This window comes from Urocitellus parryii, chromosome 4 (assembly GCF_045843805.1).
Source record: "Urocitellus parryii isolate mUroPar1 chromosome 4, mUroPar1.hap1, whole genome shotgun sequence".
NCBI lineage: Eukaryota > Metazoa > Chordata > Mammalia > Rodentia > Sciuridae > Urocitellus > Urocitellus parryii.
The window spans coordinates 5,073,400-5,100,826 of record NC_135534.1 but is presented as its reverse complement, the minus strand read 5'-3'; the positions used below and the strand labels follow the sequence as shown (position 1 = coordinate 5,100,826).

The following is a 27,427-nucleotide window of genomic DNA, read 5'->3' as shown; positions in this document are numbered from 1 at the left end:
GAAGCGGAAGTGGAAGCGGCGCGGACCCTGTGCGGCGACGCACCAGCCCGGCGGGGAACGCGGCTGCTGCGCGGCAGCGGGTCCGTGGCGGTGCGGCCATGGCTTCGGCCACTGTGGAGAGGTTCGTGACCAAGCAGCTGGACTTGCTGGAACTGGAGAGGAACGCGGAGGTGGAGGAGCGCAGGTAGGCGGCGGGCGCCAGGCCGCTGTGGGGAGCCCGCCGTGTCACCCGGTCCGCAGGTGCGCGTCTCCTCAGCGTGGGCACCTGCCGGTGGCCGCGGAGTCCCGGCCGCGGGCTCTGGCGGCGGCGCGCGCAGCTGTCTGCTTCCAGCCTCAGTTTGTGGTCTCCAAACCCCATTCACGCGGCACACCCCAGGGGGGCAGGTGCAGGCTACGGAGCTGTAGGACGGGGTCAGGGCGACGCAGGGCTCAGAAGGCAGGTGGTCAGGTAAGAGAGAGGACCGGCCCCAGAACTCGGCCAGACGCGGAGTGATACCGCCGGTTACCGGTTCGAGCCCTGCTCCCCCCACCCCCGTGTTGAAGTCTGAACCTTAGAGCAGCAGGCCAGGCAAGGACATAAAGCAGGGTTTATGTAAAAAGCACTGGACTCCTAACACAGACTCCTCCTGGAGGGAGAAGGGGCCATGGCTGTACCCTGGTGTGCCAAGAAGGGAGGCTGCCCTCTCTGTCCTGGGGTCCTTTGTCCTCCTGCTCTCCTCCTCTTCTCTTCCTCCTTCCTGCGGGTGTGACTAGGCCTAGGAAGTGCTGGTGGGGTGGCCTAAAGGTAGGGGGAAGGGCAGGGTGGACAGGCCTGGACACAGTCACCCACAGCTTCAGGACTTCCAGTAGAGAGGGCCTCTTGGGACAGGTGACCTCAGCAACAGGCAGGGGCAGGGTCTGGATCAGGGTGGAGGAAGGGCTCCCGGGAACTAACATTTCAATCCCTCAGGGGACATTCTCCGACTTCCCCCACTCACTCAAAATTAGCCTCCTTGATCCGACCAGACTCAATTTACCTGTCTCTACTGCCTGCCTGCCTAATTCTGGCTTCAGGAGCACAGGAGTTTGTTCTAGGCCCAGGTCCTGATGGACGCAGTCTCACAGTGCACATGCAATGGAAGCGTGAGTGGGCCTGAGTGGTCATCACGGGCAGGAGGCACCGGGCTCTGCTAAAGGCAGAGGGCAGAGATTCCCAAGCTCCTTCCTGTGGAGAATTTCCTGCATAAGGCCCTTCACAAGTGACCAGGTGATGGGGTCAGGGTGCCACCGTGTCCAGTCTTGGGACACTCCTTTTTTTAAGGGTCTTAAGGGAGGGGTTTTATGTCACTTGGTGGTCTAGTGTGCTCCATAAGCTCGTGGGTCAGGTTTTTCCCGTTTGAGTTTGATATACCCGTGCATCCAAGTGCTTCCAATTAATTTGATGATTTCATGGGCATTCATTCTTATTAGCATGATTACTTCGTGCCAGGCAGAGGGTGGGTGTTTAGTTGTACAAACAAGGTGTGCACTTAAATTCAAAACAGAGCAGCTCATGGCAAACTATTGCTTTACAAAATGGAGTAGCAGATGTAGGCACAGCCTGTTCTGTACACCATGGAGTCACTAGGGCAGGCGCAGCCTGAGGGCTGCTGTTCTACACACCATGGAGTCACTCAGGGCAGGCACAGCCTGAGGACTGCTGTCCTACACACCATGGAGTCACCAGGGCAGGCACAGCCTGAGGACTGCTGTTCTACACACCATGGAGTCACTAGGGCAGGCACAGCCTGAGGACTGCTGTCCTACACACCATGGAGTCACTAGGGCAGGCGCAGCCTGAGGACTGCTGTTCTACACACCATGGAGTCACTAGGGCAGGCACCGCCTGAGGACTGCTGTCCTACACACCATGGAGTCACTAGGGCAGGCGCAGCCTGAGGACTGCTGTCCTACACACCATGGAGTCACTAGGGCAGGCGCAGCCTGAGGACTGCTGTTCTACACACCATGGAGTCATTCAGGGCAGGCACAGCCTGAGAGCTGCTGTCCTACACACCATGGAGTCACTAGGGCAGGCGCAGCCTGAGGACTCCTGTTCTACACACCATGGAGTCACCAGGGCAGGCGCAGCCTGAGGACTGCTGTTCTACACACCATGGAGTCACTAGGGCAGGCGCAGCCTGAGGACTGTTGTTCTACACACCATGGAGTCACCAGGGCAGGAGCAGCCTGAGGACTGCTGTCCTACACACCATGGAGTCACTCAGGGCAGGCACAGCCTGAGAGCTGCTGTCCTGCACACCATGGAGTCACTAGGGCAGGCACAGCCTGAGGACTGCTCTTCTACACACCATGGAGTCACTCAGGGCAGACACAGACTAAGGACCACTGTCCTATACACCATGGAGTCACTCAGGGCAGGCGCAGCCTGGGGACTGCTGTTCTACACACCACGGAGTCACTCAGGGCAGGCGCAGCCTGAGGACTGCTGTCCTACACACCATGGAGTCGCTCAGGGCAGACACAGCCTAAGGACCACTGTCCTACACACCATGGAGTCACTCAGGGCAGGCGCAGCCTGGGGACTGCTGTTCCGCACACCATGGAGTCACTAGGGCAGGCACATGTGTGTCCGTCTCTGGCCAACCCCAGGAACCCCTGTCCCCTTCCTGCTCCCCACCAAGCAAAGAAGAAGATGAGGAAGTTAGAGTGTCTGCACAGAAAGCATGACCAGAAACAGCCCTGTGCCCAAGCAGCATGGCCACTGCTGGCTGGAGAGCCCTAGGAGGACATCAGGGGGGCTTCCTGGAGGACGGTGCTGAGCACAGGAGGAGTGAGCGTTGGGTGGTGCCCAGGAGAGGTGGTGAAGGAGGTGTGGACAACCTGATGGTGGGCCTTGGTTGGGGATCCCTTTGCTTGAAGCAAGATGAGCAGTACCTGGTGTCAGTCTCCTTAAGACCTCCTGCCAGCCCTACAGAGCTGTGACTTGTCCTGTCCAAGGAGGGACAGAGGGGCCATGGAGCTTGCCCAGGGTGACGCGGATCGGGGCAGTCTGCCTCCAGACCCATCCCTTGGCAGGATCTGCTTGAGAGGCCTCTGACCCTGCTGGCTGGGAGCTCGGTGGGATCCCTGCTCTTGCACTACGGTGGGTAGGCTTCGCAGGTGGTCTCTGAGCCTGCCTCACCTCATTGCGAAACGGCAGGACTCCACCCCACACCTTGTCTGAGAGCAAACCCATCCTTTTGCGTCAGGTGCTCAGCATCAAGCACAGAGGCTGCACGTGGCCCCGGCTGTTGCCGACCATCAGGGAAAGTAGGGAAGGGCCAGGCTCAGGAGGGCCTGCGAGGGGCTCATCCTGCCACTGTGCACCGGGGATGGCTCTTGGCGAGGGAGGGCAGCTGAGGGGATGGGTCGGTGGGCACTGCGCTGCCCTGGGGCAGCTGGGCAGGGAGAGCCCAGAGATAAGCAGTTAGGAGCCAAGTTTCGTCCAGGTTAGCAGTAGTGGCCCTAGGTGGTGCCAGCGATGGCCGATGAGAGGCGGCGAGGGCACCAGTGGGACCTAGTGTTGATGGGGACCAGGGCGTGGTGGGAGCCAAAGCCCAGAGGTCCTGGCGTCAGCTGCCCTGGAGGATGGGGGGGCCAGTTGGGGTGGGGCAGGCTCGGCTCTCTGAGAAGTCGTGCCTGTGCAGACGCTTATCTTCCTGTCTCTGTCCCCTCTCTCACGTGGGCGGGGAAGCAGAAGCTGGTGAGGGACAGCCCGAAGCCCTGACCTGGGTGTCTTGCAGGTCCTGGCAGGAGAGCATCTCTCTGAAGGAGCTCCAGAGCCGGGGCGTGTGTCTGCTGAAGCTTCAGGTGTCCAGCCAGCGCACGGGGCTGTACGGACGGCTGCTGGTCACCCTGGAGCCCAGGCGGGGTGGCTCTGCCGGGGTGCTTCCCAGCAACAGCTTCACTTCTGGTGTGTATCTTGATGCCGACCAGACGCCGCCCCCAGCCCTTCTTATTTTACCTGGGCACGGGGTCCTGCTCAGTGGCTGAGGCTGGCCTTGAGCTTTGGTCCCCTGCCTCCCTCCTGAGCAGCTGGATTACAGCGTGCCCACCATGCTCAGCTTCCTTCACGTTTTAGTGTAGCTACTAGGAAATTTGGTTACTCATGACTGTTGTCACACAGGGGCAGCTCTGGAGTCACCGTGACCGTTGTCACATGGGGCAGCGCTGGAGTCACCATGACCGTGGTCACACAGGGGCGGCCCAGGAGTCACCCGTGACTGTTGTCACAGGGGTGTCCTGGAGTCACCCGTGACCGTTGTCACACAGGGGCGGCCCAGAAGTCACCTGTGACTCTTGTCATATAGGGGTGGCTTTGGCCTTGGTCCCCATGGCCGGGTGTGCAGGGTGGGCAGCTGTGGACTCCTAGACTTTCCCCTGCTGGGCAGGCTCTGCGGAGTCACAGCCTGACAGGAGGGACAGTCAGTCGTTGCTGCCTGACGCCGCAGCCCAGGGAACCCGGAGGGGGCTGTCACGACGTCCTTTGCACGGTCAGTCTCTCCTTGTTCTGTGGGGACAGTGCTGTGATCGACCCTGGCCCCAGTGGTTGTTGGGGTCCTGGCTGGGTTGGAGAGAGGAGGCGATGCGGGCACAGCTGGGGGAGCCCCGGCAGGCTGAGGTCTTGGGCCCTTGTCCTGTTGTTGGGGCCGCAGACGTGGCTTTCCCCCTGCGCCCTCAGTGCCTGGCCCAGCTGATGGCTGTGGGTCTCTGTCCAGGTGCCCAGTTGGGGCCCCGGTGGATCTGTGGACCCATCTGTGGCCAGGGGTGTGGCGGGGGAGGCAGAGACTGGAGCACAGGGAACAAAGGCAGGAGGAGAAAGTCACGACGGCGTCACATTTGAAATGTCTTGGAATTTATCACACAAAACAGTACCTCGCTTTTTCCAGTTCTTATGCGATGTGGCTTGGGTTTCACAGGTGACATTGTGGGTCTGTATGGTGCTGCCCACGAAGGTGGTCAGCTGGCCTCTGGGATCCTGACCCGTATCACCCAGAAGTCTGTCACTGTGGCCTTTGACGAGTCCCAGGACCTCCAGTTGGACTTGGATCGAGAGAGTTCCTACAGGCTGCTGAAGCTCGCCAATGACGTCACGTACAAGCGGCTGAAGGCGTGAGTGTGGAGGCAGGTGGGCTCCCGGGCTGCGGCCCTGGCCGGGCCCCGTGTGAGAGGCTGGCCTGAGCCTCTCACAGCCTTCCCCCAGCTCTCGGTGCCCTCTCCCCCACAGGGCTCTGGTGGCTCTGAAGAAGTTCCACTCGGGGCCGGCGTCCCCGCTCATAGAGCTGATCTTCCACGGATCCGCCCCCAGCCCTGCCGGTGACATAGGTGAGGACTTTTCTTCTTTCATTGTTGCTAAAGCTGTCGAGCAGGCTCTGACCGTGGGCCTGAGTGTGAGGGTGCGATTAGGAGCACGTCCCGGAAGCCCACTGTCAGGGGGCTTTACTCGGCACGGCTGCTGAAGACTGGGGGGGGCTTCTGTCGATTGTGAAGCGGTGGCTTTGGTCAGGTCCAGTGCCACGTCACCAGCAGCCCAGGGCCCTGCGCCTGCTTGGCATGCGCTCCTCTGCTGAGCCACGCGCCAGCCCCGTCTGTCATTGTACCCGCTAACAACTCCATTGTTGAGTAGCTTGGAAACAGGGCTGCCGGGTGCGGTGGCACATGCTGTGACTCCAGGGGCTCCGGAGGCTCGGGCAGGAGGATCCCTAGTTCCAGGCCAGCCTGGGCAACTTAGCAAGACCATCTCGAAATAAAAACCTACATGGGTGGGGTGGCGCGGCCCCGAGGTTTCACCCAGCGCCAAGCAGAGCAGACTGAGAGCCCAGACCCGGCTGCTTCAGTCCGCACTCCTCATGGCACGGCTTTATGGATACTCGTTTTCTCTCCACATTTTTTTTTTGGAAATTCTAAAGGTACTCGTATTTCAATGATACTTTATTTCTGTCAGATGTTTTGTGCAGGGCACTGTGGGCTGGAAACTGAACCAGAAATTTGTTTACTATAGTTTTTTTTTTTTTTTTTTCAGTACTGTGAATTGAACCCAGAGGCACTAAACCACTGAGCCACATCCCCCGCCCTTTAGAGTTTTTGAGACGGGGTCTCGCTGAGTAGCCTAAGGCCTTGCCAAGCTGCCCAAGCTAGCCTTGAATCTGCGATCCTCCTGCCTTAGCCTCTGGGATGGCAGCCACGGCCACCCTCATGGCTTATTTATCTGTGTGAGGATTGTGGCATGTCCTGATCATGGCTGTTGCCCAGGGAAAGGGGATTTGGTGTGGGGTAGTGGACTCTGCAGGGGACTTCAGATTTGGTGGTGGGTTCATTGTCCATGACCCCCCTGGACTGTTCTCAAATCATTTTGTTCTCATGAGTGCCCCAGTGCCCCTGGCCAGCAGGCTCAGTGTGCTTGTGTGTCAGTCAGGGGCTTTGCCACAGGCACGGGGCAGTACTTGGCACAGGTGGGCACAGTGGGCACAGAGCATAAGAAGCTTGTTAGTTTTCCAATCTAGAGTAGAGACACCACTCTGGAATTCGTTAGCATTTCTTTCTTTCTTTTTTTTGTCATTTAACTAAAAGGGGTGAGATGACGGAAATCGGCGCGTCTCCAAAAACCTTTCTTTCTTGCCTGTTATCCCAGACGGTGGGTCGGGGACCTTTTCCATGTGGGCCATGCCTTGCCTCTGCTGTGGCAGCCACCAGCAGCATGTAACTGAATAGCCGTGGCCCGTACTGGAAGTCCTCCGTAGACAGCCGAGTCCAGCGTGCTACCCGTGTGTGCCCTGTGAGGAGGTTGGCAGGCGGGTGGCAGGGCCGGGCCTGACAGCTGCTGCCCCGCAGGCCCCCTGGTGCTCTTCAATGCCACCCTGGACCCCTCCCAGAAGGAAGCCGTCTTGTTTGCGCTGTCCCAGAAAGAGCTCGCCATCATCCACGGACCGCCGGGCACTGGGAAAACCACGACCTTGGTCGAGATCATCCTGCAGGCTGTGAAGCAGGGCCTGAAGGTGGGGCACTGTCTGCGGGTCCCCGCCGTGCTCAGTGGGCGCTTGGCGGGATCCCAGCCACAGTTCTGGTAGGGTTGGTCAGGAACCTCCCTGGACCTTTAGGAGTGAGGGTTGGAGCTGGTGTCCTGGCCCTCACCTGTAATCCCAGAGACAGGAGGCTGAGGCAGGAGGATGGCAAGTCCAAGGCCACCGTGGGCAACTTAGTGAGACCCCGTCTCAAAGTAAAAGGGCTGAGGGGTGGGGCTGGGGCTGGGGCTCAGCGGTAGAGCGCTGGCCTGGCATGCGGGAGGCACTGGGTTTGATCCTCAGCTCCATGTAAAATAAACAAATAAACAAAACAAAGATTTTAAAAAAAGGGGGGGCTGAGGTCCAGTGTAGCTCAGGTAGAGTGACCCTGGGTTCAGTCCCCAAGACCATACACACACAGCGGGCTGGCAGGGCCCTTCTGATGTCTGACAGCCCCTCGGGTCAGGGGAGTGCCCAGGAGCCCCTGTGTGGACAGTGTGGCTCAGGCTCCCGGAGCCCTTCCCGCTGCAGAAGCCACCCGTGGGTGTCCCTGCCCAAGCTCCTTGGCTCCAGCTGTGTTCAGGCCCATACTGGGGTGTGTGGCTGACCAGGCCCTTGACCCTGTGCCTGGTTAGTGGACAGGATGCATGCGCAGTGCATGGGTGGCGGGCTGTCCAGGGTGCGCGTCCTCGCTCCCTTGCCTTTGCTGTGGTCCAGAAAGGGTCTTTGGTCTTCACATGCACTGAGTCATCCTGACCCGAGGACACAGGACGTGTGTTAGACAGTCCCTCCTGGCACGTGGCAGCATGGTCCGGGCAAGAGCTGGCGTGGCAGTGGTCGGCATTGGTAGGTCGGCCTGTGCTGGTGCCGCTTCCAACCCACGGCCTTCTAGGTGTCTTCTACCCTGCTTGCTGGGGACTGTTAGCAGCCCAGGTGTAGGCAAGGAAACCCAGACAGGGTCACCTGCCATCACGCCAGTGAGAAGCAAAGCCAGCACTGACTGGCAGAGCTGCTACCTTATGCTGTTTGCAGTGCCGGGGGCAGAACCTAGGGCCTTGCACATACAGGGCAAGTGACTCAACACCAGCCACATCCCCAGCCCTTTTTAAATTTTGACACAGTCTTGCTCAGTTGCTGAGGCTGGCCTCAAAGTTGCAATCCTCTTGCCTCTGCCTCCTGAGTAGCTGGGATCACAGGTGTGCACCACCGTGCCTACCTGAGCTGCTGCTTTTCAGAGCTGCAAGGGTTGTTGCCACTTAGTTAAATCAGTGTCCAAAGTTTCCTCCCTGTGGATGGGTGTCTACGCAGCTGTTTAAAAACTGGCAAGAAAAGGTACTTACTGAACAAGTAGCGGCTTTGGTGGCTTATCATTGAGTGTCTTTTTTTGTGCGTGCAACACTGAGGATTGAATCCAGGGTCATTCTGCCACTGAGCCACATCGGCAGCCCTTTTAATTAATTCTTTATATTGAGATAGGGTCTCACTGAATTGCTGAGGCCGTCCTCAGACACGATCCTGCTGCCTCAGCCTTCGGTGTAGCTGGGGTCGTAAGTGTGCGCCACCACGCCTGGCAGGCTCCTTGTGCTCATCGAGCAGCGAGGCTGGGTGTGCCCTGCACATCCCTGGGGATTGGGGGACGGGTGGGGGCTGTGGGTCTCCCTCTGCTGGCCGCCTTGGGTTCCTGCAGTGGAGTGGAAATTCCACTGTACCCTGTGTTGGTCAGATGTAAAAATGACTTGGTGGGATTTGGTGGCTGGTCTTCCAGTGCATACTTGAATCTTAGGGCCTTCTTCTGCAGTTGCAAGTCACGTGACGTTTTGGTGCTTTGAAGACTGACAGGTTTCGGGGGCCTGGGTCCGGGCGGCAGACGTGCTGGGTGCGGTGCTGAGGGCTCCATCCTCCGTGGCCCAGGGGCTGCAGGTTGGCTGTCGCACGCTCTGCTCCTTCCTCTGTGGCCGAAGCCTTCCTGTCTTGTAGCACAGACTCAGGAAAGGTCGCCCAGCCCTGATTCCACTGCGTCGCCCAGGTTCTGTGCTGTGCCCCCTCGAACATCGCGGTGGACAATCTGGTGGAGCGACTGGCCCGCTGGAAGCAGCGGATCCTGCGCCTGGGGCACCCTGCCCGCCTGCTGGAGTCCATTCAGCAGCACTCTCTGGACGCGGTGTTGGCGCAGAGCGACAGCACCCAGATCGTCGCAGACATCAGGAAGGACATCGACCGGATCCTGGTGCGTCCTGGCGTCCCCGTGTGGCTCGGCCTGCAGTCTGTTCCTCCTGGTCTCTCGCCTCCATCCACCGTTGAATCATTAAAAAGTGGGCTGCCCTCTCCCGCCATGCTCGTCTTTGACAGCGAGCTGCACTCGGCATTTACGGGGTGCCCTGCTCCAGGCGTTGCCGGGGGCGAGGAACCCATCAGGAAGCAGCGTTTCCTAGGTGCCCCTCCTGCTCCCGTTGCCTGGCAGAGAGTGTTGGCACCGGCGGGAAGCAGCCGAGGAGAAAGAGGAAAGCAGTGAACCTCCGGAGTCCTGGTCCACACCACCTTCTCTGGTGGCCGGAGCCAGGAGCAGGGGGCATCCGGGGTGCAGGTCCCCTTGGGGTGGCAGGGCCCCAGGTCTCTGCCTTCTGGTCTAGTTTCTGCCCTGGCCGCATTTGCTGCCCCCAGCAGCCGTCTCCTCAGCGCCCCCTGTGCCCAGCAGTGATGGCCGCAGGGAGGGGCTGGGAGGCTGTCCGTCCAGCCCCACAGCCCAGGTGAGGCGGCCCTGGTGCAGATGGACAGCTCTGGCTGCTGGTGGACGGAGGCTGGATAAGGTGGGGTGGGACGTGCTTGATGGTTCTCGCTCTGTCTGGTGTGGACGATGTCGTGTCCTTGTACCTGCTGAAGCCAGCGCTTCGGGCCTGGCTACTTAGTGAATCAGGCGGTGGAGGACCTCCTCCCGCTGCGTATTCCAGATAAGCAGAGCAGCCGAACGTGGGCGTGGTTGGGTGATGATGGGCTGAAACACGTGGATCTTGAGAAACGTGGGTGGTGCCCCGGCAGCAACAGCTGGTCCCTGCAGGCGGCCGTCCTGTCCCCACCGCGTCTCCCCAGGACATGGGCGTCCCTCTCCTCCCTGTGCAGTGGAGTGTGAGGCCGAGTGTTGTGGCCCCTCAGAGAGGGCCTCGCCCTTCCCTGCCTCTTGAGGAGCTCGCTGTGCTGGAGCAGGTGGGGACGGCGCTCGGAGCGCAGGGAGTGCGAAGCAGGCAAGTCATGGGCTCTTTGCTTCCGTTTGCAGGTAAAAAACAGAAAGACCCAGGACAAGAGAGAGAGGGGTAATTTTTGGAATGAAATCAAGCTGCTAAGGAAGGAGCTGAAGCAGCGGGAAGAGGCCGCCATGGTGGAGAGCCTCACGCAGGCCAGTGTGGTCCTGGCCACCAACACAGGTGCGGCCCCGGCCTGAACGGGGCGGGCAGGCTGGGCTAAATGTGCCCACATGGCACTGAGTGTGTGGCGCTGCGTGTGCTGAGTGTGCCCACCTGGCACTGAGTGTGTGGCGCTGCGTGTGCTGAGTGTGCCCACCTGGCACTGAGTGTGTGGCGCTGCGTGTGCTGATGTGCCCGTGTGGCACTGGGTGTGTGGCGCTGGGTGTGCTGAGTGCCTATGTGGCATTGCAGCGCCCCCTGCCTGAGGGCTGGTGGCCTCTGGCCCTGGGGCTCTCTGGAGGGTGCGACTTCTCTGTTCCTTGAAGACCCTCTGCAGAACGCGGTGACGGTGACCTGCAGGCCGTGGTTTTCGTGCCCCCGCCCGCTAGCCGGCTCCGGTTCCCCATTTCCCTTTGCGTTCTGTGGGTTGCGCTCCGACCTTCCCCGTTTGTTCCTTTCTGGTGACTTGGGCTCCGTCTGCTCTTCTCCTCGGGCGTCTTAGGTGGGAGTGGCTCGTGGTCTGAGGCCTTTCTTCTTTCCTGACATAAGCGCTTAGCTACTGTCTTTGTGGCTTCCCACAAGTTCTGAAATCTTGTGTTTTCATTTCCATTCCTTTCCAAATGCTGATTTGGTTTTTGCTTTCTTTTTTTTCCCTCCTGAAATCTTGGTTTCTTTTTTGCCACGTGGTTTTTAAACAGTGGAGTTTTCCAGGTGTCTTTGCAGTCTCTGAGTTCGTGGGGGCCGCTGGTGTCCCTGGCAGGCACGCGTTGGGCTTTCTCTTCTGTCCTGTGCGGTCCTTTCTGCCCCCGCGGTGTTCCGAGCACTTGCATCTGGTACAGGAGCTGAAGCCTCTTGTTGTGCTCTCTGTTGTCTATGTGTCCCATTTGGCCCTGAGTCCTTTCCCTCCTCTCTGGTTGCTTTTGAGTCAAGGGGCGGTTCCCAGTCTCTGCTCCTGTCTTGGAGGGCGTGCGAGCTGGGCCTCCGTGTTGCCGGGGCTGCGGCCGCAGTGCTGCTCCGACCCCGGGGCTTCCCCCTGTCGTCACGGAGCCCGAGACCCTTGTGGTGGGGACTGACAGCGCCCCTCCTGGTGCGAGTGCTCTTCCTGTCCTGTTACATGCCTGTCACAAACCTGTGATACTGGGTACTGCTCTAGGGGTGTTTCCTTTAAAGAGATTCAGACAATAAGAACCCGGCTACCGCCTGGGGCTCTGCATTCCTCGGTTTAGACCCAGGTTTCTCGAGCTCTCCTTCCCTTTGTTTCTTAGTAGTGTGTGTCTGCGTTCAGTGGACTCTGAGGTTTTTTTGTGGGGGTACTGGGGATTGAACTTGGGGCACTTGACCACTGAGCCACATCCCCAGCCCTATTTTATTTTTATTTAGAGACAGGGGCTCACTGAGTTGCTTAGCACCTTGCCATTGCTGAGGCTGGCTTTGAGCTCGCGATCCTCCTGCCTCAGCCTCCCACTGTGCTGGGGTGACAGGTGTGGGCCACCGCGCCTGCTACTCTTTGGACTTCGCGGTGTCTGGCAGTACCTTGATCTGGCCTGCTTTTTGAGTGAGATCCTTTGCTAGGTGTGAATTCTAGCTTGACACGTGTTCTCCCGGTGTTCTAAAGCTGTGCACCGTCATCTGCATGGGGGATTCTGAAGACAAATCCTGCATCCTCCTCCTCTTTGCTCCTCTGTACATAATGTCATTTTTTGTCTACTTTAAAGATTTTTGTCCTCGTCCCTGGTTTCAAGTGAGGTGATTTTGATGTGCTTCAGTGCATCTTCTTCGTGTATCTGGCCATCTGTCGTCAGTCCCCTTATTCTGGCCTTGTCTCCCGTGTGTTTGGGAGATTCTAGTTTCCTTGCTTGAGACCTCTCTGTAGCTCACTGATTCTTTTTTTTTTTTTTTTTCATATTTTTGTGTTCTTTCTTTTGTGTTTTATTATTCATTCATTTATTTTTTGCTACTGGGGATTGAACCCAGGGCTGCTCTACCACATCTCAGCCCTTTCAACTTTTTGAGATAAGGTCTCACTAAGCTGCTGAGAACAGCCTTGAATCTGTGATCCTCCTTTCTTGGCCTCCTGGGATTATGGGTGGGTGCCAGGTTCTCATTTTGGGTAGCTTCTTTTGCTATAGGTGTTTTTGTTGCTGTTTTAAAGTTGTGATGAGAACTCCTGTCTTGAGCTCTGTCTTCATAGTGCACAATACGGCATACGTAGCTGTCAGCACAGTGTTGTGCAGGAGATTTCTAGGGCTCACTTGTTTTGGTGTTGAGGATGGCTGAGGGAGGCAGCCTCGGGTCACCCACCTCCTTTGTCCGGGGTCTTGAAGTGTTATTTCGGGTTTTCTTTTTTTGTGTGTGACTGTGTGTGTGTGTGTGTGTGTGTGTGTGTGTGTGTACACGTGTGAGTGAGAGAGAGAGAGAGAGAGAGAGAGAGAGAGAGAGAGGAGAGAGAGCGCGCGCGCGCGCCCTTCCTGTTACTCCACCTGGGTCATAATACGAGCCTTGGTCCTCTGTTGCTCCCTGGAGTAGCTGTGGGACAATGCCTGGCACCTCGTGGTGGTGTGGAGGATGCGGTCAGCCTGCCATTTGGGGGTTCAGGCTCGGCTGTGTGTCTGAAGTCTTTATTGTTGCTGACAACATCACCACAAATGTAGCAACCTAGAGCAGCCCCCAGTGGGCCCCGTGTCCAGGCACAGCTTTGTCAGCCCCACTCAGGGTCTGCAGGCTGCATGCCGTCCGAGGCTTGCCTGGGCAGGTCTGCTTCTGAGCTCAGGTGCTTGTTGGGGCCTTCAGTTCCTTGTGGGCTGTGGAACTGAGTTTATTGCTGATTGTTTGCTGGACACTGCTCTTAGGGTTTAGATGTGAGGTGACCCCCAGATCTTCTGTGTTATTGCAAGAAGATCTGGGGATGAAATGATCAGATCATGAGAGCATGACCTCACCAGGCCGTCCTGGTTTGAGTGGACTGACCGGCGACGATAGGCAGGTGGGCCAGAGGAGGTGGTCACTGGAGGTGTGCCCAGGAGTTTCCTCTTTCCTGTGGCCCCTTCCCTTGCTCGCCCTCTGCTTCCTGGCCTCCATGATGGGGCAGCACTTCACCACCTTGCTCTTCCACCATGATGTCTGCTCACCGTGGGCCCTCTGAATCTGTGAGCCAAAATGAACTTTTCCTCCTCTGCGTTGTTTTTGTTGGGCACTTTGATTACAGTGACGAAAACCTGACTAGCGGACCTCACTACATGGCGCTCCTTCAGAAGAACGTAAGGACAGTCTCCTAGCAGGAAGGCGCAAATCTTGTCTGGCGTTGAGGACGGGGCAGCTCATCACTGTTGCCGTGTTCTGTTGGCTATCAGCAAGTGCCAGGTCCACTGCACCCAAGGGGAAGGGTCGTGCAAGGTGTGACGGTGGGACCCAGGGTCCTGGGCTGCCCGGGGTCTCTTGGTCACGTCTGTCGGTGATGGGCGCTCTGAGGAGCAGAGGCCAGGCTCTCGCAGGCGTCGTGGTCACTGCTTTACCCAGAGGTCTTTTCAGACCAGGTTGCAGGAAAGTGAGTTCTTACTTTAACTTATGAAAGTAAGTTCACACCGACTCACACTCACTTTGACACCATCTCTGTGGAGCCCCGTTGGTGCTCTTCTTTACGTGTGTCTGCGCTGCTGTCCAGCGTTCTTTCATTTCAACTGGACGGACTCTAGTGTTCTAGAAGGGTGGGGCCGCGAGTCACGGGTCATTCCAGCTCTTCCCTGCTTGGCCATGTCTTCTTGTCTCCGTCCGGGTCTGGAGGTGGTTGGCTGGTGGACAGGCTCCTTTCCCCACTTGGTCCCATCGCTCGTCCTGCTGCCTCCGAGACCCCGACTGCCGACATCACTGAGGACCCCTGTGAGGGACGGTGCTCTTTCTTCTTCCAAGAGTCTTGGTCTTTGTTTTTCTGACGGTTTGGTCATGACGTGGACAGTTTGGTCGAGGTGTGGATGTCTTTGAGAAAACTGTATGGAATTTGTGGAGCCCCGTGGATGTGTGGATTCATGTTTTTATAAATTTTGGAGAATTTTCAGCCATTATTTTTTTTCAAATATTTTTCCGGCACCTTTCTCCGGTGTTACGCGTATGTGGCTCTGTCACTCGCCTGAGCCCCTTTGTGCTCCTCAGGCTGAGTGGCCTCGCCTCCTGTCCTGCGCGGTTGCTGCTGAGGCCTCGGGGAACTGCGCGTGTGCGTTTCGGCTGGCGGGTCTACTTGGTTCTTCTCTTTTTTAATCATTTTTGTTTCTTCGCTTTTACTCTGTTTAGTGAAATAGAGTCTCATACTTCTTTGAATTTGGTTCCTTTTTTCCTTGAACGTATTTAAAAGAGCTGGTGTTCAGAGTTCTCGTCTAGTAAGACCCGCGCCCCGCCCCGGCTGGCCTCTGGCTGCCTTTCCCCGCGTCTGGCCCTCTTCTTGACCCTCTCTTCTGGCGCGTTCTTGTTGGAAACAGTGTTGGAGGCACAGCAGTGAGGCAGCTCTGACGTTGGGGTCGGGTGAGTCACCTCTGAACTACCTACAGCCCGCGTTTGTGGTCCTTTGTGGCCACTAAAGTCTCTTGGTGGCCAGCTAGTGATCAGAGATGCCTCCGGCCTCCTGGAACAGCCTCCCCGTCTGTGCGAGGGCTCCTCTCTGAACCAGGCTGGGTGCAGCTCCTAGTCTTCCTTCCTGCTGTGCTGAACCTCAAGGGGAACCCCGGGCAGAGCCTGGGTCTCCAGGTCATGGCTGGGCATGGGCCCAGCTCTCTGGCCATTGCAGGCCATTGTTTTCTCCTGCTGGGGTCCCCTGCCTCAGGACATGCACCCACTATCTGCTCGTGGGATGACACAGCGGGAGAAGCCGTTGGTCTGGGGGGCTGGGTCGGATCAGGGTGTTCTTGGAGTGGGGTCTGCTGGGCAGGCTGGATGGCCAGCCTCTGGGAAGGGGATTTGCAGGAGTGGCTGCCAGGCTGCTGGTCTCAAGGGTCAGGGCGTGGAGAGGGTGGTTAACTGCACAGGGCCACCTTGCTGAGATGCGGCCATTTTCCTTGAATGAACGTTTGCTCCCTGGATTGCGAGAGGATGGGTGCATCTCCAGGGGTCTGGCAGACCGGTCCTGACCATCCTCCAGCGCTCTTTCTGCAGAGTGGAGTAGAGTCCCCAGAGGCCGTGGCTCTGCCCTTTGCACAGACACCTCTGGCTTTACACTTGCTGGAGGTCAAACAGGCCACTGGTGGCTGAGTGGCCTTTTAGGCCTCTCCTGGCTGGGAAGGGAACTGGGATGGGGTCCTGGAGCTGTGTCCATCAAGGTGTCTGGTTTTAGGCGGGCAATAGGCCCAGTGGTCAGCACTTGCCTAGCATGTTTGAGGCCCTGGGTTCCATCCCCAGCACCAGAGAGAGAGAGAGGGAGAGAGAGAGAGAGGAAGGAAGAAAGAAGGGAGGGAGGGAAAAGGAAAGAAAGAATGAATGAGTTCTGGTTCCTCTTGGCACTGTGAGTCACAGCCGTGATTTGCACACATCCTTAGTGGTCCAAAGGCCAGCGGAGCTCTGTCCTGTGCAGTCGGGTGTCCCGCCCATCTCTGGAAGGTCCGTGCAGGAAGGTTCTTGGTGTTAAGCTCACCCACGTGTCTTTAGCGTGGTGCACTCAGGCTGGGAGGAGCAGGGCCAGCATGGACCACCACCTCCTTCCGGGACTTTCCACACTTGTCACCCTGTTCTGGTAACAGTTGGATGAGGCCTGGGTGTGGCTCGGGGAAGGGGCCTGCTGCCGAGTGCCAGGGCTGCCATGGGGCCTCCCGCTCACAGCCTGGACCCTTCCCACTGTGCTGCTCCTGGCCCCTGGAAGGAGCAGCTGTGCAGCGGCCTCGTGTGGAGGCGCCAGTCACGAGTTCCTCTGTGTGGCTAAGGAAAAAGGCCTCCTGTCAGACGCTGCAGCCAGGGCCTGCGGAGACGGGGGCCTTCTGTGGCTTGAGACGGTCCAGGGCGGGTAGTGTCAGCGACCGGAGGCTGGAATGGCCGGTGCTCAGAGCTCACACTTGCTGCTGTATCAGCACCAGGTGGCTGGGACAGGGGTCCCGAGTCCCCCCGGCTGGTGTTCCCGGGGCCAGCCTGCTGCACACAGTGCTGTGCAAGGCTGGCCGGCGAGGTGCTGCTGGGCATCTGTCAGCTGTGGCTGGACCAGATCAGCTGCCACCACACCCTGTAGACCGAAGGTCTCTGTCCCAACCAGGAGCTTCTGCCGACGGCCCCCTGAAGCTGCTGCCCGAGAGCTACTTTGACGTGGTGGTCATTGACGAGTGTGCCCAGGCCCTCGAGGCCAGCTGCTGGATCCCCCTGCTGAAGGCTAGAAAGTGCATCCTGGCCGGAGATCACAAGCAGCTGCCGCCCACTATAGTCTCTCACAAGTAAGGCCGCTCCCCGGAGCCCCGGGCCCAGGGCCCCTTCCAGGTCCAGCAGGACATCTGTGCAGGGTCACACCTCCTCTCCCTGCGTCCCGTGCTATGCCTTCGCTGGCTTCTACAGCTGACCCGCTGGACTGTGCTCCTTGGCAGGGAAGGGGTGCCCCAGCCTGATGGCCTCGGCATGATGCTCAGGGCCTGCATGTCCCTGGTGCTCATCGAGTGTGGCCTGGTGGGGTAGCAGGCCACTTGGTAGGTGCCCTGGACAGAGAACGCAGAGGCCCTGGGGACCCTGCCTCTCCCTATGGAGGGGTGCAGGTGCCGGGACCCCACACAGGCCCTGCTGGTGGGGAGGTGCCGTCTGTCCACCCTCCTCGTCCCCTCCTCACCCTGGCCTCCGTGGGCCTCCCTGCCCACTCCTCCTAGACTACGGTCCCCAGGGTGTCTGGCAGCCCCAACCGCAGCTGCCCATCAGAATGCTGCACGGGGCCTCCCCGGCTCGCTGGGTCTCCCTAGAGTCGGCCGTGAAGGCGGCCCTGAGTGGCCGGCTCCAGGAGGCAGGCCATGTCCAGCGAGGCCGCCCAGGAGCGAGTCCTTCAGAGGGCCGAGATCCCCATCTGCGGCTGGTCTGGGCTGCTGTCTGGACCTGGGGCTTCTCTGGTGCAGTCACTACCAGCCTGGAGCTGGAGGCCAGACGCTGTGCCAGGAGGGGTCGGACCTCTGGGGCCTGCTGATGGGCTGGGACCTCCGGCCAGGAGCCTCAGAGAAACGGGGACTGACTGACGTCGTCCCCTCCAGGCGCGTCACGGTGGGATGGGGGCACAGGGGAATGCGGAAGTGGGAGTCGGTGAAGCTGGGCGAGGAGGCTCATTGTCCTGCAGGGGTCTCCAGGCATCCTGAGAGGGGCTCTGTCCTCCAGGGTGCCATCAGATGGACAGGCTGGAACTACCTCCGTGGGAGTGGGTCCCTGTGTGTCCCCAGAGAGACAAGGAGACCTGGGGGGCTCTGGTGGGGCCCTGCGGCGTTTGCAGGGCCAGAGCTCACCTAGGCTCACTTCCTGGTGACAGTCCCTTGGGGAGCAGTGGTTAAGGACGCAGAGGCCCGCTGCATTCCCAGAGGGCAGCTCTCAAGTCACCCCCAGGGACTGGGCACTTGCCCAGTGGTTCTGCCAGTCGATGTGGGGGCCAGAGGATAGGCTCGGAGCCGGGTGGCCAGGTGGGTTCTGGCTCTCGGCCAGCTGGCTGGGCAGGCTCGGGCCTTGGCTTCTCCAGTCTCCCCCTCCTTTGTGTGATGTGGGGATCGGAAGGTCCAGTGAGGATGAGGGGTTGGCTCACAGGCGGTGCCCTGTGGGGTCGGCTGCTGGCGCACCTAGATGTTGGGGTGCGTCTGCACTGGTTTCCTGTTGTTGCTGTGACAGCTGGGCACACCTTGGTGGTGACTGCTGGCCTAGGTTTGTGGTTTCCCATTCTGGAGGTCCAGTGTCCCAGGTAGCCTTCCTGGCTCACACTGGAGTGTGGCAAGGCTCTCTCCCCTGGGGGCCGCAGTGTGGCCCCCGGTCTTCAGTGTGGCATCTTCCGGCCCCTGTCACATGGCACCTGTGACTCTGGCCCTCCTGCCTCTCTGCAGCCTGGCCCTGTGGCTCTTGCCCGGTGACCCAGGGTCCTTCCCTGTCCACAGAACTCCTCTGGTCCTGTGAGGGGCGTGTTCTGGGGACATCCTGGGGTCTGACTGCCCACCCCCAGGTCCCCCTGGGTAGGAGTCACGGGATGATGGGTGGCTCACGTGGCTTCACGGTGGCTTGGGCCCTGCTTCCCTCCCCCCCTCGTGCAGGGCCGCGCAGGCTGGGCTGTCCCGCAGCCTGATGGAGCGCCTGGCCGAGGAGCAGGGGGCGAGCGCGGTGCGGATGCTGACCGTGCAGTACCGCATGCACCAGGCCATCATGGGCTGGGCCTCCGAGGTCATGTACGGCGGGCAGCTCGACGCCCACCCCTCCGTGGCCGGCCACCTCCTGAGGTGAGTGTCCCCCCTCAAGCTCCTCCCACTGGAACGTGTCCTGGGGATTGTAGCTCAGGTCAGCCAGGGACTGATTTTCTAGAAGGGGCTGTGGCCTTGCCCAGGAGCTGGACTGCGTCTGCCCAGCCTCATGCTCTTGGCGCCCAGCACAGGCTCCAGGGGTCAGCCCCTGTGTTTCCCGGTGGGAAGGGCCAGTGCTGTGGTGTGGGAGTCCAGCACAGCTCTCATCCCCCGTGTGCCAGGGACCTCCCAGGCGTGGCGGCCACGGAGGAGACGGGCATCCCTCTGCTGCTTGTGGACACTGCCGGCTGTGGGCTGCTGGAGCTGGAGGACGATGACGAGCAGTCGAGGGGGAACCCAGGTGAGCGTGCCGTCTGGGCCAGCTGGTCACTCAGATGGCCTAGCGCCTGGAGGTGCTGATGGGCGACAGCAGGCTCCCGTGGGCTGCAGGGGTTTGGAGTGGTCATGCCTGGGGGGCAGCGTGGTTGCTCTTCCCAAGGGCAGGCGGATGGCTCCTCGTCCATGGGCGGCACATCTTCCCGTCTCGCCCTGAAGGTGAGTCTCAGGCAGCCCATGCTCCTCGAGGTGCTGATGGGCTGCGGTCACCGTGGCGTGAAGGGCGGGTTAGCCGGAGTCCTGGAGCCTGTGGCCAGAGCCGGCCCCCAGGATGCGCCCTGTGGACAGCTGGCAGGGGAGTGCGTCACGCAGGCCCGGTGCCCAGGCTCGTCCCCCCTCTGTGAGCCGCTCTCCTCCCTCCAGGTGAAGTCCGCCTCGTCACCCTCCACGTGCAGGCTCTGGTGGATGCTGGCGTCCAGGCAGGGGACATTGCTGTCATCACGCCTTACAACCTCCAGGTGTGAGGGCCCTGCTCTCCTTCTGTCCCTAGGGACTCAGCCAACTCACAAGCCCAAAGAGAAGGGTGACGTAGTGGCCTGTGAGTTGGCTAGTCCTGGCCTCGCTTGACTAGAGGCCAGGCAGAGGACTTCAGCAAGAGCTGCCTGTCTGTGTCACCTCACTCTGCCCTCCCCACATGTCACTCCTCCTGAGTCCCCAGAGTGGGTCTGGCTCTCAGGTGGCCTCCAGGTGGCCAGCAGCCTCCGCGGACGCTGCCTTCCACAGTGGCCCTGGCTGGACAGGCCCCCCTGCCGCCTCTCCAGCCGTGGCCGAGTCTCTGGCCAGGTTGTGCCCGCCCTGTAGAAGCTGCTGGCCATGTGGGGCAGTGCCCAGGAAGCAGGTGCCCCTTCCCCCTCACAGTGTCCACACCGCTGAGGCTGGTGGCTGTTATGAGCCAGGAAAAATGACAGCATCCAGTGGCAGGGCATCTGCCAGCAGATGGCTCCCGTCTGTTCACGCCATGCCCGGGCAGGGGAGGCGGGCACCACCTCCTGGGCTTCTGCGGGGCTCCCTGGGGGGGTAGTTCTGCAGCAGGAGCCCTGGCTGAGCGGGGGCTGGGTCCCGAGGCCGCTGGGCTTGGGGCGCTGAGGCCGCGCCTGCTTGGTTGCAGGTGGACCTGCTCAGGCAGAGCCTGGCGCCGAGGCACCCGGGGCTGGAGATCAGGTCTGTGGATGGCTTCCAGGGCCGCGAGAAGGAGGCCGTGGTCCTGTCCCTCGTCAGGTCCAATAGGAAAGGTGCGAGGCCTCCCCAGAGTCCTGTGGGGACCGTGCAGAAGGAGTCGGGTCCCAGGGCGTGGCCGGGCAGCCTCTGCCCTCAGGAAGCTCAGGAGGACCAAACCACCCGCCAGGAAGGGGCCGGGCAGAGGCCTGGGGCAGAGGCCTGGGCAGGGGACTTCTGAGCGGAGCTCTCCACAAAGAGCCCTGTCAGCCTGGAGAACGGGGCGTGTGTCATGGGCAGAGGGAGCCCAGCGCGGGGTCAGGGAGCCGGTGGAGGGTAGGTGGCTGGGCTGGCCGTCACAGTGGCCTGCTAGTCACCGCCTCAAGGCAGGTTTCTGTGGCTGGGTTTGTTGGTGGTGGCGCAGTGTTGGCCAGCGGCTGGGTGAAGCGTCCTCACCAGAGGCGTGGGAGCAGATATGGAGGTGGCCTGGGGACGCGGTGGCTGGCTAGGCCTGGAGGAGGGGTGCCTGTGGGGGAGCGTGGCCGGTGAGCAGTGTGGCCGTCCCCAGCCCAGCTGAGGGCAGGCGAAGGGCGGGGTGCCCGTGGCCCTGCGACTGGACCGCGGGGGCGGCCTTCCATCCTCCCTCAGAGCTGGCCCTTTGCAGGTGAAGTGGGCTTCCTGGCCGAGGACCGGCGGATCAACGTGGCCGTCACCCGCGCACGGCGCCACGTGGCTGTGGTCTGCGATTCCCGGACCGTCCACAACCACGCCTTTCTGAAGACCTTGGTGGACTATTTCACAGAGCACGGGGAGGTGCGCACGGCCTTCGAGTACCTCGACGACATCGTCCCCGAAAACTATTCCCACGAGGGTTCCCAGAGCCACAGCCAGGCTGCGAAGCCCCGGGGCCCCGCCTCAGCCAGGCCACCTGGACGCCCACCAGGTGGGCGGCAGGAGGGAGGCCCACAAGCTGCCAGCCGCCGGAGGCGGGGCCCGAAGCCTGGGGGCCCTGAAGCCTGTCCCCAGCCCCACCTCAACGGTGAGGACCCGGGGGCAGCAGGAGGCGCAGGGGGCACGGAGCGCTTCAGGGCCACGATCATGGAGTTCCTGGGCAGCGAGGAGACGCAGCTGGAGTTTCCCGCCTCCCTGAGCTCTCACGACCGGCTGCGCGTCCACCAGATAGCCGAGGAGCTCGGGCTGCGGCACGAGAGCTCCGGGGAGGGCAGGGCGCGGCGAGTCACCCTGCGCAAGGCGGGGGCTGGCCGCAGAGCCCCCCAGCCCGCCTCCCAAACAGAGCAGCCCCCCAGGCAGCCGCACAGCCAGGTTCAGCTGGATCTGAAGGCGCTGTCCCTGGAGAGTACCCCCCTGGAGAAGAGTGGCCACGAGCAGCCAGCCAGGAAGGCGCCACCAGCCGGGAAGGGGCCACCAGCCGTGGGTGTGGGGCTGCCGAAGGCTCCAGACAAGAGGAAGAAGAAGGGTGAGTGGTGTCCGTGGGGTGCAGCAGCCACGTCCCCACTCACCCCGACCCCCTGGGGGAGTTAGTGCTCTGGGCAGTTCTGCAGGTGTTGCATCTTTAGCCGGGTCTGGCTCCCCTGGGGCAGTGACTGTCACAGGCACCTTCTTGTCCCCGAGCCTCGGCAGTGCCCAGTAGAGGGCGCCCCTGGGTTCACTGTGAACCCCAGCAGGGGCTGCCACGCTGCAGGCCGGGGCATGGGGGCCAGGCCCACCCACAGCACACACCCTGGAGGAGTGTGTGTGGCCCCGCTGAAGCCCCAGGATGGCCCTGCGCTCTGTCCGTCCTGCACTGCTCCCGCTTCCACTGGGTGACCGGCCCCTAGGTGGTCAGGCGTGCCTGGCTCAGCCTGGGTTTTGTGGGCACCTCGGGCCGCGTGTCACAGCCACATCCCTGTCAGCAGGGAGGTGACAGTTCTTCTCGTTGGCGGTCCTCCTGTTCCCAGAAGCAAGGCCGCACGTGCTCAGCGTATGGGTGTGGAGCGGCCTCCTGGGGCTGGAGCCGGAGGCCGTGGCATGTCCAGCTCATCTGGACCTGGCTCTGTGCTCCTGCCCCGCAGGCGCGACCTTCCAGCAAGGGCCCCCCCTGAGGGCAGGCACCAGGCCCTGGGGCAGCATGGCAGCTGCCTGCTGGGGGAGCCCCGTGTGCCCACCCATGCTTCAACGGCCCGCTTTCCAGGACACTGGCCGCTCTCCCTGGGAGCGTGTCTTCAGCCCCCGCTTTGCCAGACGCAGAGGCGGCCGGAGCCAGGCCTGGGCCACCCCCGTGACAGAGGTGGCGCTGGCCATCTGCACAGGCTGTGCCCTTGGCTTTGGGTGGTCCGTGGTCCCTCAGGCTGTCCTCTGTGACCCACTGCTCCCTGCCACGTCACCCCCACTGGGGCCTGAATGGGCTCTCCCAGCCCTGCCCTCCTGGTCTCCCAAGGACACCTGTGCCACGGGACATTGCAGGGAGGGGGAGCCTGAGGTCAGCGGGGCTCCCCAGGCCTCTCCAGGCCAAGTCGCTTCTGCTCCTTGGGACTAGCCAAGGTCAGCGCTGTCTCTCCCCTGATTGGGTGGCCACTGGGCCATGTGGGAGCACAGCAGAGCGAACCTTGATGCGGCCCTTTCTCGGGGAGGTGGGCAAGGAGGGGGCACGCACAGGCAGCACCTGGGGGTGTGCACAGCTGCCAGGGACCAGCCACTGGCGAGTGAGGCTCTAGCTGAGGTCACGGTCTCCTGTGCCGCCCACCTCTGAGGCTGACCATCCTGACCCTGGGAGCCTGGTCACCTTAGGGCACCCACCTGCCAGTAGGGAACAATGTGGGGCACAGGGACAGGGAGGCCAGGCCTGCCTGGTTGCCCAGAGCCTGCGGGGCCAGCACTCAGTGTCCCCGAGTGTGGAGGTATGTCAGGCACACGCGTGTTTTTCGGGGCTGTGCCCACGTGTAACTTGGTGTCTTTTTCTACTCGTGCACATCTTCCTTTAACCTCAGAGTGTTTCTTCCTGTTAGAGTGTCGAGGGTCTCGTGGTCTTGCCACCTGTGCCCTGCGTGGTCACCCCGCTGCCCCTGGAGTTGGCTTGCATGCTGGCCCGGGCTGCACTCCCTGGGGCAGGGTCCTCTGGTGAGGCCCTCTGAGGACTCCATCTGTGCTGGCCGCCGCTCCCAGCCCTGCTGTGTGGGTGTTCAGCAGGAGGAGGGCTCAGGCCACTGGTCAGCAAGGAGCGAGGGCCAGTGGAGTCGCGGGGCCCGTGGCCTGTACCCAGCGGGTTCTGCTGAGCACGGTCGGCGCCGTGCCAAACCTGGAGGCAGGAGCCCGTGCTCAGGGTGGGATGGGCGCGGCCACTCTGCCTGGGTGCCCAGCAGGCTGTTCTGCCTGTCTTTCCCACTTGCCTCAGTGACCCCTCTGTCCCCAGGACGTGCGGCCCCAGCAGCTCCTGCCGAGGAGGACTTTGACGCCCTGCTGTCGGCTGTCGTGAAGGCCGATAGCACCTGTGCCTTCGCCAAGTGCTCGGCCAGCGTCGTGACCCTCGGCCAGCTCTGCCAGCTTTGTGGCCACCGCTACTGCCTCAGCCACCACCTGCCCGAGGTCTGTGGCCCTCTTGTGGGGGGCAGCTTGGGGACCCACCCCGTGGAAATGCCTGCTCCCCCAGCCCCCACTGTCCTGGGGGTGCTTTCTTTACAACAGTCAGACCTGGACTCAGACTCGTGGACACCTGGGCCAGGTCAGAGGCCGTCCTGCTGAGTCATGGCCATGCTGGTGGGGACTTGGTTCCTCCATGGGACAGTCTGCTTCAGAGGAGGGGGACATGGGATGTGTGGTGGGGCCCGCGGTGGCCCTGGTGACTTGCATTTTGTTCCTTGAGCGCGACTGGGTGAGGAAGCCCCACCAGATGTGGGGGCTGTGGGCACCAGGCCAGGCAGGGGCCTCGGGAGGTGCTGGGCCTGGTGCTGGCTTGGGAACAAGAATAGCACAGGGGTCAGTGCCAGTGCCCAGCACTCTAGGAGCCACGGAGGCAGTGGGCGGCCCCCACCAGTAGGGGTGCCGGGGTGGGCTGAGGCTGGGTGGAGGTGGGAGGTAGAGGCCAGGCCGGCCTGGAGAAGTTGGGCAGCAAGACTGCGGCCTGGAGAGGCTGGAGGCAGCAGGAAGTGGCCGTGGGGACCGTGTGGTCAAGCAGGGGTGCCATTTGCTGTCCACACACTTTGACGGGCCTGCTGCCAGCCCCAGGTGGCTTGTAGCCTCCAGAGTGAAGGCCAGACCTGCCGGGAGGAGGGAACCTGTCCAGGGCCTCACATGGGGCTCCCAAGGTCCCTAGCCCTTGGGCAGCAGGTCTGTAGGCTCCTGTCCCACCCTGACTTTCATGTCCCTCTCAGGTTCACGGCTGTGGCGAGAAGGCTCGTGCCCACGCCCGGCAGAGAATCAGCCGCGAAGGCGTCCTCTATGCGGGCAGCGGGACCAAGGACAGGTCCCTGGATCCAGCCAAGAGGGCTCAGCTGCAGAGCAAGCTGGACAAGAAGCTGGACGAGCTCAGCAGCCAGAGGACGAGCAGGAGGAAGGAGAGGGGCACGTGACCCGGCCTGCCCCAGGGAGCACCTGCACGGGCCCACGCTGCGTCCCCAGGCTGGCTGTGACCTGGGGCAGGGCTGGGACAGCAGCATGTCCCTGATGAGTGGCTTGGACCTCGAGCTGTCAGCTGCAGAGCTGGGGAGGCTGCTGAGGTGGGTCCTGTCAGCCGCTGGCCAGGGCCTTCCTCCTGGCTCTGTTCCTTGTGCCTGCAGCGACCTTGGGGCCCCCGTCTGTCAGGAAGGCTCCTGGCCTGCTCCTGCCCTTCCTCTCGCTGGGCTTGGGGACTGGGTGAAATGGCTGCTCCCGGTTGACGGTCCAGGAGGAGCGTCCCAGACCACCTGCGTGGCCGACGCCCGCTCTGAGCGCGCTCCGCTGTTCTCTGCCACGTACTCTATTTGCCAGAATCTCATTGGTGCCAGAATCTCATTGATGTCATTAAGACCCGGGTTTTTGTTTCCGAGGCGTGTAAGTTATTTAAAGATGAAATAAAACCTGTGCACCGGCCGGCATGCCTGCTCTGTCTGAGAGGAGCCTCTTCTCTTTCTGGCTCCGATGTCCCTGTCCTGGGGTGGGAGGAGCCAACCGCACCTCAGGCGGGGGCTGCAGCGGGGCAGGGTGTGCAGCCCGCAGGTCAGGGCGCCCCTGGCTTGACTGGAGAGTTGAGCTCTGTCAAGCTGCTGCCTCCCTCCTCCGCCTCCGGGCCTCAGGAGGGCTCCGAGGGCCTGCAGGGGGCTGCTGTGCTGTCCCCAGGGCCCTCCCGCCAGGCCCCTGGCTGCAGCCACTCTGCTTCTGCCAGTGCAGGCCGCCCTCTCCATCCTGCCCCGCCCAGTGTCCCAGCCTGGCCTCCCCCGGGCCGGACGCTGTCCTGGCTTGCTCCCAGAGTAGCCCTGGGACTGAGTGGCCCACTGGGGAGTGAGCCCGGGTGCTCTGCCCCTCGCCATGCGGCGGCCCTCTTCAGACTGCTCTGGGACAGGGTGGCTTCCCGGGGCCACAGGGGTGCACCACTGTGTGCGGCACCTCCTTGTGCTTTGTAAGAGCCTCAGTGAGCAAAGACCCAGGGCTGGGACGTGCAGGTGGTGCTGAGCGTCACACACCGATGGCTCACAGTGCTGCTCGTGTCCCTGAAACAGGGGAAAGTGTTTGCAAAGGGTCCCTCGGAGGCCGGAGGTGTCCACGGTGAGGCTCAGTGCAGGGCGGTTGGGCACAGGGATAGGAGGTGCCCTCCCTGCTTGCTGGGGTGCCGTGACCAGGAGCATGCTCCTGGGACCTTGCTAGGTAGGCGTTCGTGTGGGTGGCTCGGACAGTGCCCTGGTGGCAGGGAGGTAAGCCCCAGAAGAAGGAGTGCCTCCCAGATCTTGGGGACCAAGTTCAGCCCCTTGTGAGGGGTGGGCTGCTTGGGCTCCATGGGGGTGAGGGGTCCCTTGAGGACTCCTGTCCATGAGGCACCTGCCCGTGTCCCCTGGTGGTGAGGGTGAGCACAGTCGCAGCCCCAGCTTCAGGACTGGGTACTTCCCAGGTCCCTTGTCTGTAAAACCGGGCGGCAGTGGGACCGTCCCACGGTGGTTCTGAAGATCAGGTTTTGTGCAGAGCCCTGGCCACCGTGCCCAGCGCCGTCGCCTTCGTCACCCTGCAAGGCTGCGGTGACATGCGGGGCTATGGCGAGCAGCCTGGCGTCCTGCTGTGGCAGGGTCGAGGGTGCCCTGGCCGGAGGCCCCCGTGGAAGGCCGGGCTGGCAGCGGCCCTGCTGTGTTTACCCTGGTTGTTCGGGGCGCTGCCCGGAGGCCCGGCCCGAGGGCTGCTGGGCTGCTGGGAGGTTCTGTCACAGCCTTGGCACCGAGGGGGACCTTCATTGGGAGCCAGGAGCGCGGCAGGAGCTGCGGCCTTATTTGGTCTGGAAACTTCTGAGAGTGGAGGAAAGGGGCAGCAGGGCAGCAGCCCTCTCCTGGCGGGCAGCCGTGTGGCCGGCTCCCAGCGTGGATGTGCTGTCCAGGCCTGCTTCCCTGCCTTGGCCGCCTGCCTCGTCCAGCGGCGCGGGCCTCTCGGCGGAACCGCAGCCCGGCTCTCGGGGCTCCTGGGATTCCCTGGGAGTCCCTGGTCACGCAGCTCGTTGAGCCCAGTCCCCACCCCTCCTGAGGACAGTGAGGTGGAATCCGTCACGTGCGCCCATCAGCCCGTCCCCTGGGGGCTCCTGGGGCCTTGCTGGCCTTCGTCCTCGGCCTGGTGCTCTACTCGGGGCTGCGCCTGCAGTTCGGTCGTGGCTGGCGCAGGGTGCTTGTGTCGTGGTCAGGGGCTTTCTGCCGCATGGGCAAGCCGCGGGCTGCTGCCCGTGGGGGACCCAGGCCACCGTGAGCATCCGCCTCCTCGTGCCGGTGTGAACGGGTCCCTTTCTGTTTCTCTTGGCTGGGCTCTAGATGGGGTGTCTCCGTGTCCAGGGTGACTGTCCAGGAAGCTGTGGGGCTCTCTGGAGTGGCCAAGCAGCGAGGCCGCTGGG

At 61.7% G+C, this 27,427-nt stretch overlaps 1 protein-coding gene across 1 annotated transcript; it reads left to right on the top strand.

Annotated features, from left to right (window-relative positions):
* The first annotated feature begins 64 nt into the window (after window positions 1-64).
* Window positions 65-25,435, top strand: Ighmbp2 (immunoglobulin mu DNA binding protein 2). Its single transcript, XM_026396562.2, has 15 exons — window positions 65-184; window positions 3,765-3,934; window positions 4,941-5,133; window positions 5,249-5,346; window positions 6,853-7,016; window positions 9,049-9,249; window positions 10,294-10,441; window positions 16,644-16,818; window positions 18,643-18,825; window positions 19,068-19,186; window positions 19,585-19,679; window positions 20,330-20,453; window positions 21,041-21,853; window positions 23,786-23,958; window positions 24,744-25,435. Exons 1-15 carry the CDS (start codon window positions 99-101, stop codon window positions 24,939-24,941), a joined length of 2,940 nt encoding a protein of 979 aa, XP_026252347.2. The 5' UTR covers window positions 65-98; the 3' UTR covers window positions 24,942-25,435.
* The last annotated feature ends 1,992 nt before the right edge of the window (window positions 25,436-27,427 follow it).